Source organism: Phlebotomus argentipes, unplaced genomic scaffold (genome assembly GCF_947086385.1).
Source record: "Phlebotomus argentipes unplaced genomic scaffold, Phlebotomus argentipes genome assembly scaffold_4, whole genome shotgun sequence".
Lineage (NCBI taxonomy): Eukaryota > Metazoa > Arthropoda > Insecta > Diptera > Psychodidae > Phlebotomus > Phlebotomus argentipes.
In genome coordinates, this window is record NW_026776174.1 from 6,717,713 (window position 1) to 6,731,083 (window position 13,371).

The 13,371-nt window shown below is 41.6% G+C and overlaps 2 protein-coding genes across 2 annotated transcripts; one reads left to right on the plus strand and one right to left on the minus strand.

Moving 5' to 3' along the window:
• The first annotated feature begins 374 nt into the window (after positions 1–374).
• On the plus strand, positions 375–6,224 carry LOC132257967 (vam6/Vps39-like protein). The gene is made up of 5 exons (XM_059755048.1): positions 375–560; positions 624–1,636; positions 2,880–4,075; positions 4,218–4,356; positions 5,916–6,224. Exons 1-5 carry the CDS (start codon positions 491–493, stop codon positions 6,192–6,194), a joined length of 2,697 nt encoding a protein of 898 aa, XP_059611031.1. The 5' UTR covers positions 375–490; the 3' UTR covers positions 6,195–6,224.
• A 708-nt stretch (positions 6,225–6,932) lies between these two features.
• Positions 6,933–12,517, minus strand: LOC132257968 (uncharacterized). Its single transcript, XM_059755050.1, has 5 exons — positions 12,331–12,517; positions 11,265–11,400; positions 9,284–9,490; positions 7,852–7,974; positions 6,933–7,789 (listed from the first exon to the last, which is right to left on the minus strand). Exons 1-5 carry the CDS (start codon positions 12,365–12,367, stop codon positions 7,159–7,161), a joined length of 1,134 nt encoding a protein of 377 aa, XP_059611033.1. The 5' UTR covers positions 12,368–12,517; the 3' UTR covers positions 6,933–7,158.
• Between the last annotated feature and the right edge of the window lie 854 nt (positions 12,518–13,371).

Consider the following 13,371-nt stretch of genomic DNA (forward strand, 5'->3'; position numbering starts at 1 on the left):
TTCTCTTATAATGAAGATTTGTGCTGGAAATTCAACATTTTTTTCTTAGACGATTTCAAAAACACAATTTCGAATTAGTTTTGGAGGGAAAGAATATTTCTGAAGAACGGATTGGAATGGAAAGGAATGGATTTCGGAATATAACGGAAATTTGAGGAATGGAAATCAGTTTTCTCCCGCTTTTTTGAGACGCTTTGTCTCAAAAATTCACCCCCAATTATTGACGGCATTGTGAGATTTCTCTTGAAAAAGAAACTCCGCCCGGAAAAACGGAAAAACTCACGCACAGAGGATTATGACATAAGAAATACAGCACAGCGGAGTCAATTTCGAAAGAGAGAGAAGAATCTCCGAAAATACAGAGAAATCAGCTGTTTGTTTTGATGTTTTCTTCGTCTTCTGTGAGTCACTGTTGTCTTTTCTCTGGGAATTTTCACTGTGAAAAGGACAGTTTTCCGACTGGGAAAGTTGGTTATTCCGTGCTTGCACAATGCATGAGGCTTATGCAGTGTCGCAACCGGCAAAAATAGGCGTGCAAATTGAGTGCATTGCCGGTTATGGTGAGTCGTTCGTTTGGACTTGTTGTGTTTTTATCGCTAAAACAAACCACCCTTCTTTCCCAGATAATTATGTGATTCTGGGCACAAAGCTCGGTCATCTGCTGATGTATCTGATCCAGCAGAATGACAGCGAGACAGAGATCAAGATGGATCTGCAGCTGTTGCAGTACGATAAGAACTTCAGCAAGAAGCCAATCACGCAAATCGAGGTGATTCCGGAATATCAGCTTCTCGTGAGTCTCACGGACAATCAGATCAATGTGAATGACATCAGCAGGACGAACTTCCCGCTGGTGTTCAGCGTGGTGAAGAGCAAGGGCGCGTCTGTGTTCTGTCTGAACTTCAAGAGAGTCAAATCGCTCACCGGCGAAACGACTCTGATTGTCCGGATGTGCGTGGCGGTGAAGAGGAAGCTGAAGTTCTGGTGTTGGCGGCACAATGACAATCAGTTCATTGAGTATGCGCCGGACATTGAGCTGAACGACATCCCCAAGTCCCTCTGCTGGTCCCTGGAGACGATCTGCGTGGGCTTCAAGACGGAATACGTGCTGTACACGCTGACGGACAAGGATCCGGACAAGAGAGATCTCTTTCCCACGAGCTCCTCGCGCACAGTCGATCCCTGCGTCACGATCATCGACGGCGATCGCTTCGCCCTGGCCAAGGATGAGTTCATCATTCCAGTGGATCCGCAGAATTTGATTCTGCAGGAGATGAACAAGACGAAGGGCTCCGTGAGGGCGGAGGACTTCGCTGGTGGCGAGGAGACACCCAAGGTGATAAAGTCCATCGCCTGGACAAGTCCTGTGCAGGCACTTGTCTGGGATGAACCTTTCGCCGTGGCTCTGCTCAACGACACCATCGAGATTCGCACTCTCGACTCCGGTTCCACCAAGGAGACTCTCGCCCAGTCCTTTCCGGACCTGCTCAGGGCACGATTGCTCATTCGCACCCAACGCGGCGTGATCTTCGTGGCGTCTCTCAGCCAGCTGTGGCGCATCAAGATGACGGACATCCCAAAGCAGAGGCACAATCTCCTCCAGCAGAAGAACTTCCAACTCGCTCTGCAGCTCACGGTGAGTTTATGCATTATTAACGTACAGATGTTCTCCTGCGGTTATACGAGAAGTCCCAGGAGCAGAATGAGACTTCTGCGAGTGATCTTGAGGTGCCCCACGAGATGGGGATCGACTTCCTCCCCTTTGCAAAAATTTCTCCATCCATTTTTTTTGTCCAACCAATTGTTCATCTTCTGATTACACTTGGATTTGTCTTATATGTTCACATGTTCAGTTCATTGATTCATAATTCATGAGACTTAAGCACTAAGCAAAGGGCGAAGAATTTGGGAATTCCATCCAATTAAAGATACCTTCAAAACTGAAAATGTTTATGGCAAGGATTATGTATGACATAATAAAATTTGGATTATCGTTGCCTCGACACTGCAAAGAGGGACTCTCAGGGACTAGGTAGCGCGCATGGAAAGAAATTATTTTCCGTCTCTGAGCCTCTTACGCGAGCGCAAGAAAAGAGATGCTTATATCTCAGCAATAATAAGGAAAATTATCAATATAAAATTAAAAACAATTAGAATAATTATTCTATTATCCATTTCCGATGCCATCGATGGCCATTTGATACTCTAATTGAAGTAAAATCTTAAAATTGAGACATTGAGCAATAGTGTTGACTCGATGTTCTCATGTCAACACGAGTTGATTGATTTTGAGCCAATTTTGACTCGCAAATTTCTCAAAATCACTCAATTTCCACTGATTCTGACTTTGACGAATTTCAAGACTCAAATCCGCAACGGTTTCACATCCACTACCGATGAGTATCCGTTTCTTGAAACCCTTACGTAGCGTGTGGAACCTCAACTGGCGCAATTATTTCCATGGCTTTCCAGGCTTCTATCAATGGTAGAACTAATATCTTTCGAGATGAGGGGGAATTAAGGCGTCGCAAGCTTGAGAAAATCCACACTGGAAGTGTTTGGCTCATAAGCGAAATCGCGAGCCATGCTAATGAACGGTTTATGACGCTTAAGTTCTCTGGCCACTTCGGGATGGTTGAGTTTTATCGTAAAGCGAGAGTTTTGTTAGACATTTGATTCTGTACAGATATTTAACACAGACTAACTCACGATGAGTCTTGGCAAATATTGACATTTTATGGCATTTGTGAATGGCTATTCAATGATTTATTGACAAAAATTCCACTTATGTATGCAAATAATCATTGATGAAAAGAAAAGAAAAAAAAACTAGAAATATACAAGGCTGACCACAGAATTCCGCTGTGTTTGTCTTCCAGAATATTTCACAAGAGAGCGAGGAGGACAAGAAGGAGAAGATTCATCAAATACAGACACTGTACGCGTTTGATTTGTTTGCCAACAAACGCTTCCGCGAGTCAATGAAAGAGTTCGCCAAACTGGAGACTGACCCGTGTGACGTCATCCGCCTCTTCCCCGACTTACTCCCACAGGAGAAAGACAAATCGCCGTGTGTGGCGGTCGGCGGAGCTGTGCTGCCCAAGTTGGAGGATCGCGATCTGGAGAATGGACTGCTGGCGCTGATTGATTATCTCACGGATGTGCGCTACAAGATCAAGAAGGAGCTGCAGAGTGCGTCAGCGGACACTGCGAAGCCCTTTGGCAAGATGTCAACGCCTCTGCTGTCCATCATCGACACCACAATGCTCAAGTGTTATCTCCAGACGAATGACTCTCTCGTGGCGCCTCTGCTGAGGCTGAATTACTGCCATTTGGAGGAGTCTGAGCGCACGCTGAAGAAGTATCAGAAGTATGGGGAGTTGATTATCCTGTATCAGACCAAAGGGCAGCACAAGAGAGCTCTGCAGCTCCTCCAGTCGCAAGCCGAAGTGCCGGGATCGAATCTCTACGGTCACGATCGCACAATTCAGTATCTTCAACACTTGGGCAGCGAACACAAAGCCTTGATCTTTGAGTTTTCTGGGTGGGTTCTTGAGAAATATCCCGAAGATGGACTGAAGATCTTCACGGAAGACATGGAGCAAGTGGAGAATCTTCCGCGAGCTGAAGTTCTGGATTATTTGCTGAAGAATCACAAGCAACTCGTTGTGCCCTATCTGGAGCATGTGATTCATGTGTGGAATGAGACAAAGCCAATCTTCCACAACATCCTCATTCAGCAGTATCGCGATGCTGTGAAGGAGCTGAAGCAGGACATGGAGATTGGCGATTCGTCGAGGGAGAAGGAGGCGTTGTTGGTGAATGTGAGAGCCAAATTGCTGGACTTCCTCAAGAAATCCACCAAATACAATCCCGAAACTGTCCTTGGAGACTTTCCCTATCAGGATCTGTTCGAGGAGCGCGCACTGATTCTCGGCAAGCTGGAGAAGCACGAGAAAGTCCTGGCGATCTACATTCAAATCCTCGGCGATGTGGACAAAGCCATTGAGTACTGCAATGAAGTGTTTTGTGGCAATGATTCCAGGAAAGATGAAATCTTCGTTCTCCTTATAAAGTGAGTAACATCAGCAGAATATCTTAAAGGTGTGATTTTGAGTCACTAACCATTATTCTTTTCGTGTGAGATTTGTGACAATGAGCCTAAAGAAGACCCACCGACGTGACCATAATGCTAACGATCGCTTTATTTGCTGCAGAACTCTTCTCACGCCCCCGACTTCTCCTCCGTACAGCGGAGTTTCTCTCCATCCCAAGTGTCTCAAGCCAGATATCGAGACTGTCTTGGAGATTCTCGAGAGAGATGCCAAGAAGGTGCAACCGCTGGCGATTCTTCAGGTAGATAAGATTACTATCAATCCAAGGGTTGCTCAAAGAATATCCAGGAATGGATGGAAATATAAGTCAAAATTCCATTGAATACGCAGAATGTGTGATGGAATGAATAACTATTTGTTGGGAGGCGTTTAAGCCTACCGCAAGGGGTTGATATTATGATCGGAAGTGGTGTACAGCTTGAAAGGAAGTGTTTAGAAGTGAAAGTGGCAAAATATATTAGAATATTTGCACTGAAAAAGCTTCCATTTCAACCAAATTGAGGCATTTTCCTAATTAATTTTGCTTTAAAATCAATTTTATCGCTTTTTTGAGGTTATGTTTAATCCCGAAACAGATTGAATTATCAAATTTTTCTGTTTCTTGCCAGATTTGTGCATTTTTGTGCGAAAAAACTTCATATTGATTGAGAAAAAGCCTAAAATTCAACCATAACCTCAAAAATATCACTTCAATGCAGAAAAATGTCTCTTTTCCTTGGTTATTTTCGTGATTTTTACTGTACAAGAATATTTGCACTGGAAAAGCTTCCGTTTTAACAAATTCAGGGATTTTTTTAAAAATTATTTTGCTTAGAAATATCAATTTAATCCCTTTTTATAGGTTATGTGATAAAAACACCCTCAAAATCATCTAATTTGCGATTAAACTAAAAAAAATTTCTCTTTTCTTGTCAAAATCAAGCATTTGCGTTCGAAAAAGACTCCAGATTAGGTTAGAAAACAGCTTTAAAGTCAACCATAACCTCAAAAATGTCTCAGAGAATGGAAAATCCCGGATTAGCTTTGTGATAAGTCACAATTGAGTGTGAAAAACAGTTGATGGAGTGGAAAAAGCGATGGAAAATGCATTTTTGAGGGCGTTCAGAAGTTTTGAAGATTCTGCAGAGGAATTGCGGAAGTGTTTGGAAGTGATGTACACTGTTTAGCCGTATTATCTTCCCCTTGGCCTACCGTTTTAGTCTATTGGTTAAATTGTGATAGGGAAAAAAAATGCCAAAACAAGAAAGTATATGAAAAAAACTTACCGAGAACGACGATTTGCGAAGGAAAAAGACGCGAAAACGCAATATTAACTGCTTTCTAAAGGAGTATTGTGGAAAACAAGGGGAAAAATTACATTTTAGGCTTTAAAAAGAATTCTTTGGGGAAGTTTCAAGCCCAATAATGCACATTCAGGCATTAAAAGGATATTAAGGACAAAACTTAGAGAGAGAAAGGCAATTCCGAACCTCAGATGGGGTTATTAGAGATAATTCTTGACAGATTGAGGGGAAAAATGCTGATATAAAGCGATAAAGTGGAGGAAAATACTCGAAAAAGGAAAGAAAAGTGTAAAAGAGTTGTGAAAAAAACGCAATTGGAAGAGAATTGAACCCGCGACACTCATTGAAGTCTTTTAGTCTGGACAATTTCGAAAACACAAGTTCGAATTACGAATGGAGGGAATATTTTGTGATTATTTCGAAGAATATTTCAGGGAATGAATGGAATTGAGCAACCTTCTCATTATTCCGTAGAAATTGATGTGAGATATCTTCAAATTTCGAATGCATTTTTCAGATTCTGCCCGACAATATATCACTGCTTCGTCTTAGAACATTCCTCGAGACGGCGCTTCAGCATCAGCTTGAGCAGAAGAGAAAAACTCAAGTTCTCCGAGGTTTGCTCTATGCTGAAAATCTCCAAATCCACGAAGATCGCATTCAGAATGAGTCCAACACAGTTCTCATCTCTGATTACAGCGTGTGTCCGAGTTGCAAGAAGAAATTCGGCAATCAGAGTGCATTTATTCGCTACCCAAATGGTGATATTGTTCACTATTCGTGCCAACAGAAGTGATTATGAAACATGCGTTGGCCTCACATCGCCCAGAAAGGTAACAATAATACACACATAAATTAATGAAAAAGAAATTTCTGCAATAGAACACGTCTTGGATACATTAATCGTTCATATTTGTTGGTTTTTTTTTCTTTTTGAGATACATTCTTATGAAAAAGTTACAAAGTCATATTTTAGCATTTAAACCATTCCTTATAAGAGTATCATCTATCACAAGATTTCCATTTTGGAATGAGTTTTATAATAAAAGCAAACTACACGCATTAGATAATAATAATGGAAGTTAAAAGCGATTACAGACTTGCTGATGATCCACGGGAGGATAAGCGAGAGCGCGAGTGACTGACAGTTCGCTTAGTCAGAGAAAACGCGAATAATCCCTCGATATATCGAAGGTTCAGCCGATTTTTCAGGGCTTCGCGACGGCAGCGCGCTCGTGCGAAAATGCGCCGAAACATTGCGCGACTCAGAAAAGGCGCAAAATGGCGGATTTCTTGCGAATTGATTTCCTGGATTATTAAATTCAATTAATTCTTCTGCGAATCATCAATTTTCGCAATTTTAACGTAAATTTTGACGCTTTTGAAGTATGCAAATCAACTGACAGCTGAACAAACCATCGCTGATCTGACCTTTACATACTACAGGATCATCCACGGAGGATTGATCCGAGTTCGCGCCGATTCGAGGATAAGCGGCAAGTCTGTAATCGCTTTAAGGGTGCAATTGAGGGGATTAATTCACGAAGTTTATTGCTCAATTTCATAGTTTACGTCAAACTAAATACTCATTAATCATTTATGGAAGCTTTTCCATGCTTTAAAAACTGGTACTTTTCGGGGTGAATAACTTAAAAAAAACACGAGGCAAGATTTATGCGAATGTACAGAAATGCGTGCGCTAAAATCTATCAAGGGAAATTGGCAATAAACTTCTTGGGTGGCTTTTGCAGTGCGGATGTTCAGTTGGCGTCATTGAGAATTCGCACGTAAGACGCGCGGAAGCCGAACTTTGGGAAGGCCAAGAAGGGGAACCACTTGATGATGAAGAGAGACGATGTGATGTTGTAGTTGAAGATCCATCGGAAGATGGTGCTTCCGTAGACCAGAGTTTCCAGGATGTAGATGATGAAGCCGACGATGAATCGACTCCACCAGGGCATTTTCTTGTACGTCGGACTCATGCCGTCGCTGTCGCTGTTCTCCGGCGCGCGATCGGGCGTGTTCTTGAGGCGCTGCATCTCCAGCGCCTGCTCCTCCTTGCCGTAGTAGTAGCCAGGCACGCCGGCGGCACGGTAGGTGAGATAGGTGAAGGCTGGGGTGGTGAGGAAGGGATTGAAGCACCACAGACCCTCGATCATGGACTGCACCATCTCGTGGAAGTGCGGCGGCTGATTCTTGAGGCAAGGCACGAGTATTTCCGCCACCATCAGTCGGAGTCGCGGCAAGGTTGTACTCAGAGAGTCTGTGCAGATGTTGAACTCATTGTCGATGCCCAGCATGTAGCCGACGACGCGCCACAGGTGAACGAGAGCCTCAAAGTTCTCCCCATTCTCACGGATGCCCATCATTTTGGGCTGAACCAGGACAAATCTGTGCAGATGTTGCACACAAAATCAGATTCATTCACGATTGCGATCGCGCTTAGAACTTACCCAAGGAAGCCGAATTGGGTCAATGCCATGTCCTTTTGCGTTATCGATCCGCTGTTGTGCTTTTCAGCGTATTTCGACGATTTGATGTGTTTCTTTCTCACAGCCGCAATTGATTTGTAGCATCTAGAAAGAATGTCCATAAAATGATGTTAATTGTGAAAATCACAAACATTTCTCAATAACCCAGCGAACACATTGATCTAAAATCTGCAGAGTCAAAAGTGCTCATAATCGAGCAGTTCCCATATAAAAAAAAGAGTTTAGTCCTTTGGACCCTTTTGAGCACAATTTGGCGCTATAAATTGCTCCACATTTGACTTTATTTCCTAAATATTTAGGCATTGCCACTGAGACAATCATCCAAAATGACGATTTCCTGCTAAAGAGGCAAGGAAAAATGGGGAAAATGCGTCTTTTCTGATCACTAGCGAGTGCGCACTTGAGACTTTGAGACAATTCGCGATAAAAGCAAAAAGCGGAGCAGGAATTCTAGACTATGTGGAAGCAGACACATAGACTCTTTGGGCCCTTAATGTCACCACATAGATATATACTCCCATCACTCAGGAAATAAGCAATTACTTGAGTATGCAATTAAAATTCCCTAAACTACTCCCCTAATTGGTATCCCTGGAGAAGTTGTGGCGGGAATGCCACTGTCATGGCGGTCTTCTCCTTCTGACGAGAATCTCGCTGTTAGCATTATTTGACGGTAGAGGCAGCACTGAGGGTGACGCGGAGAAACGCGCAAATCAGTTAGTCAGATCGCGATCGCTTTGACTGTAGGAGCAGGGGATGCAGCGAGAGGGGGTGGCAGAAGGAGTTAGCTACATAAATGCCAACCTCCCCCATGATATCGGAACTTCAAGTGCATTCATAAATTTAGTAAGATCTTGAACTATCGCCCTTTCATTACATTCAATAGTTAGCGTTTCTTTATGAAAAATCTCAAACCTTCGGCTTGAGTGCATAAGATAGTTGCACAAGAAGTGTTCCACCGTCTTTAAGTGCTCACCACAACCTCTACGGATGGGAAATATGACCACACCTGACTTTGAGAGATGTGAGTTCAACGAATGACCTGAATATAAACCGATGTCATCTCGCAATTATTAATTGATACAATGAAAATTGTCTTTCCCTTTGGATCTTCATTCACCAAACTCATTTGTGGCCAATAGAATAGCTCCAATTTCTACCATAAAAGTTGTCTTTGACCGCATTTATATGCACTTGCTTGCGGTTTTTAGGACTTCTAAACGATATTTGACAGTCTCTGCATCTCAGTTTGCACTCACTTTGACATTTCTACGACGCCATTACCCAGTTTCAGCTAACCACCGCTGCGATCGCGATAGTCGCTTAGGAGTTGTGCTGAAATGTGAGCATTCTGAAGCAGATTCACGGTGTTCGCTGGGAAAATTGAACTTACTTGGAATTTGCATCGGGATTTGCTGAATAGAAGTTGACTACGTGTAAAATGGTGGCTAAGTAACGTCTATAGGCTGTTTTTGGCGTTGATGATTGCTTCGTGCAAATGAGCACCTTGAGGATGGACTGAATGGCCAGAATGGACACTAAGCCGGTGAGATTCGAGATGAAGAAGCCGTAGATGTTGTCGAAATAGAACTTCCTCGCCCTGCAAATGGCAAAAAAACAATTAGCGTGTGAATGAATTTAACGGAGCATAATTTTCCCAGAGTCTGTTTTTTTTTGCGATGAGCAGCGAAATGGATCATCGCTGAGAAGTGTGAATTTCCATAGAATTTAACTGTATTCGGATTTTTCTGCTGCTTTGTACACAATTGCACACTGGCTTTATTGATATTTGCCGGCGAGATTCAGTCAAGTGATCGAACACAAGTAGAGCATATTTTACCATCTGAATAAATTGCCAATGAAAGTTATGGTTTAGGTGAAATTTCTCGCAAATCATCGTTATCATGGCGGATGCAATTTAATCAAAAATCTGAGGATTGCTCAAGTGAGGAATGAACAAATCATTCCAGCTGGAATAATAAAGAATATCCGGAATGGATTCATTAAGTTTTCCAATTTTAAATCTCGAAAGACATGCTGTGAAGCCAAAATTAAAGCATTTACATTATCATTTAAGGTAGAATATATAGAATATATTCATTATTCGCTCATAATAACATGCTTTTGTGAGCGTCGATTGCGTCTATCGACGTCTGACTGTTGATGTTTGTGACGTATAATTATTTATTGGGAGCTGTTTAAATCTTACGCATTAACGCATTGGTTAAATTGTGAATAGAAAAAAGTCCAAAACAAGATAATATGTGAAAAAACTTGCCGCAAGCTAGACTCGAACTCTTGAACACAAATGTGTAAAGGAAAAAGATGCGAAAATGCAATATCTACAGCTTTCCATACGAATTTTGTGTAAAACAAGGTGATAAATTACATTTTAGGCTTTAAAAAGAATTCTTAGGAGAACTTTTAGGTCGAAGATTAACATTAAAGCATTAAAAAGATTGTTAGAGGAAAAACTTAGTGAGAAAAAGGCAATTATATTTAGTGTTAGAAAGTGTTTTAGGCGAAGATTGAGGGGAAAAATGCTGGAAAATACTCGAAAAAGGAAAGAAAAGTGTAAAAGAGTTGTGAAAAAAACGCAATTGGAAGAGAATTGAACCCGCGACACTCATGGAAGTCTTTTAGTCTGGACAATTTCGAAAACACAAGTTCGAATTACGAATGGAGGGAATATTTTGTGATTATTTCGAAGAATATTTCAGGGAATGAATGGAATGAATTTTGAATCCACTTTTGCACAACTTGAGCCAACTCTTGTCAAAATCTATCATTTTTCTTCGGTTGATAAGAGAAAACTGTGAATTGGGAGCAAAATTGCATGGGAAAACCCGTGAAAAGATTCCAATTAAAGGCCAATCAATTAATATTTGATCTAACACAGATATTCAAAAAAAAAGAAAACTGTTAACTCGTGTTCAATTCTTAGAGAAATCTCTTTTCCATCAATCCAAAAAAAGCTCCATTGGAAGAGAGAGAGAGAGAGAAAGAGCTCTGCACGTGGGCCTTTTCGGGAATTCCCCAAAATAAAAGAAGAAGAAATGTATTCAAATTGCATCTTGCACGTTTTGGTTTCACATTTACGAAAGACACGAGCTGGCCGGCAACCTTTCTTCCTCTACCGCGATGACCTGACGCGCGCGGTTCAGCGATCAAATCGTCACCACTTGCGATCAAGCACAGAAGAAACTCTCGTGATTTCTTCTTAGACGACAATTATACGCTTTTTTGCGTACGACGCTTTGTGTTTTGTATACAAAGAAACACACTGTTGTGTGCTCGGCCAGAGGCAAAACAGCGTGAAGAAAAGTGCAGCGAAGAGCGATTTGAGAGTAATTGCGAATTTTGAGTTTACTGACCTCTCATACTTGACTTTATCGTAGAAGGAGGGCAATTTGATTTCATACGAATTCACATCGATGTCCACTTCTTTCTTCGCTCCATCCTTCAGAAGTCTGCTGAGGTACTGATGCGCGTCTGATTGGCTCTCAGATGCTGAAGAGGTGAAGAGAAATAAAAAGAATTTTGGGAAAGTTTAAAGCGTGTCAATTGAGTGGTTTTTTTTTGCTTCTCTCTCGAGAATTCACGTCCGTCTTGTGGGAAGTGTTTAAGTGGAAATTGTCACTGGCAAATGCATTTAGCAAGCAAATAATAATAATAATGCAGTTACTGTGCAGAAAACTATGTCCACAAGATCATTACAGTGTAGAGCTTGAGAGTTAAACGATGCAAAACATGTGCAAATTGCTTTGGGAATAAAGAAAGATCGCGATCTGTTTATTTGTCGCTAAAAATAGGCCAAATGAGCTTCTGTGCTTACGCACATTTCAATCCCTATCGGCGAGTTATATTGCAGATAGATTTGGAGGTGACTTTGAAATAAAATATGGAATTTTATTCTATTGTATATCTGCGCGCGCTCGCAGGAAATATTATCAAGTCAAATGAGTGCTTTTTTTCCGTGTATAAACTTTCAAGAGCACATATTGACTGTAACTGAACGTGTGAATAACTCGAAAGTGTGGAAAAATCATCTTGACGCTAATTAAATATTGCTCATTTTCACACACACACAAAAAACGCGTCGCGATTGTCAAAATATTCTCCAAAAAAAAAGATTTTTGCACTCGAAAAGTTGATTTTCGGCGCGTGACATGAAGTCAGAGGAGTTCGAAAAAAAGCGAGTGAAAAAGTGAAAGTACAAAAATCACTAAATACTGCCACATCTCTTGTCTTCTTTCCTCCTCACTCGATTCCAATATCTCCGAGATTTCACTCATTTTTTATTGTGCCCCTCAACACATCGCCCAAGTGACAAAAGTCCGGGGGAATCTTGAGAAACAACGGAGAAAGAGAAGCATTTTCTCGATCTCCAACTGAGCGTGCTGATAAAGTCTGATCTTGCGAGCAGAAAACAACACCAACCGTCACCAGGACTGTATCCATTGAGAAACGTCTGCATTGTGTGTCACTGTATTTTTGCACAGGGATTTTGTGGGTCACACAAGTGGCTCGAATGGTAAATCAATTTCGCGCGATCGGTTGTGCAAGCAAGAGGCGCACGCGATGTGCTTGAGAATGCGGCCGAGAGACAACTGAAAAAATACTCTCTGCAATCGCGCGAATGATCCGCCGCCGAGCCGCGATTAGAATGTGATCCGCGCGCGCGAGAGGTGCAGGTTGGCGGGAGTTGAGCAACGCAGTGGGTAAGGCCTCTCACTTGGTTTCCTCATCGTGGCCACTGACGAGAGCCGCGATCTCGCCGCGCCAGAGGCTGTTTTGGCCACTGATATTGCCATGCTTTCATTCCATTTCTTGCCTCGAGCCCACGAGCAGTGAATCAAGCGATCGAATCGATAGTTTTCTTGCACTATATTCTCATAGGACATCTTCTGACGAAGACACTCTAACTCAAGGGGGAGATATTAGGGTCAGAAGTGGTGTACAGTTGTGGAAGTATTTGGAAGTGAAAGTATTTCAATATTTTCAGAAGAAATTAACGCAATACTTGGAGAAAAAGAATTGTTTTCTACATCTTTCTAGGTTATGTGATGAATTTAAGACAAACTTTGTCACTAAATAACCTCAAAAATCATTAATTTTCGCGTCTAAACTGGTATAATTCACAATTTATTGGCACAATAGTAATGAAACTTGATGGAGATCACAAGTATTCAGGGTTAAAAAGTGTTAATCGCACTAAGATTGACCATAACCTCTAAAATATGGTTTCTTTACGAGCTGATTGATTGAATATCTACTCTAAAATAGCAAATTTGTGCTTATTGTTGGTGTAAATAAGAGTAATATTCCTCAGATTTGTATTTAAAAGACTCTAATAAGCTTATTTCACAGGATTCTTCTCGATATCTGAATGTTATTTCTAGGTTATGTTGCAAAGGGAATCGAAAACAGTGATTAAAAATTGAATCGTATCAAAATATCCACTGTAAACTTCAAATATTT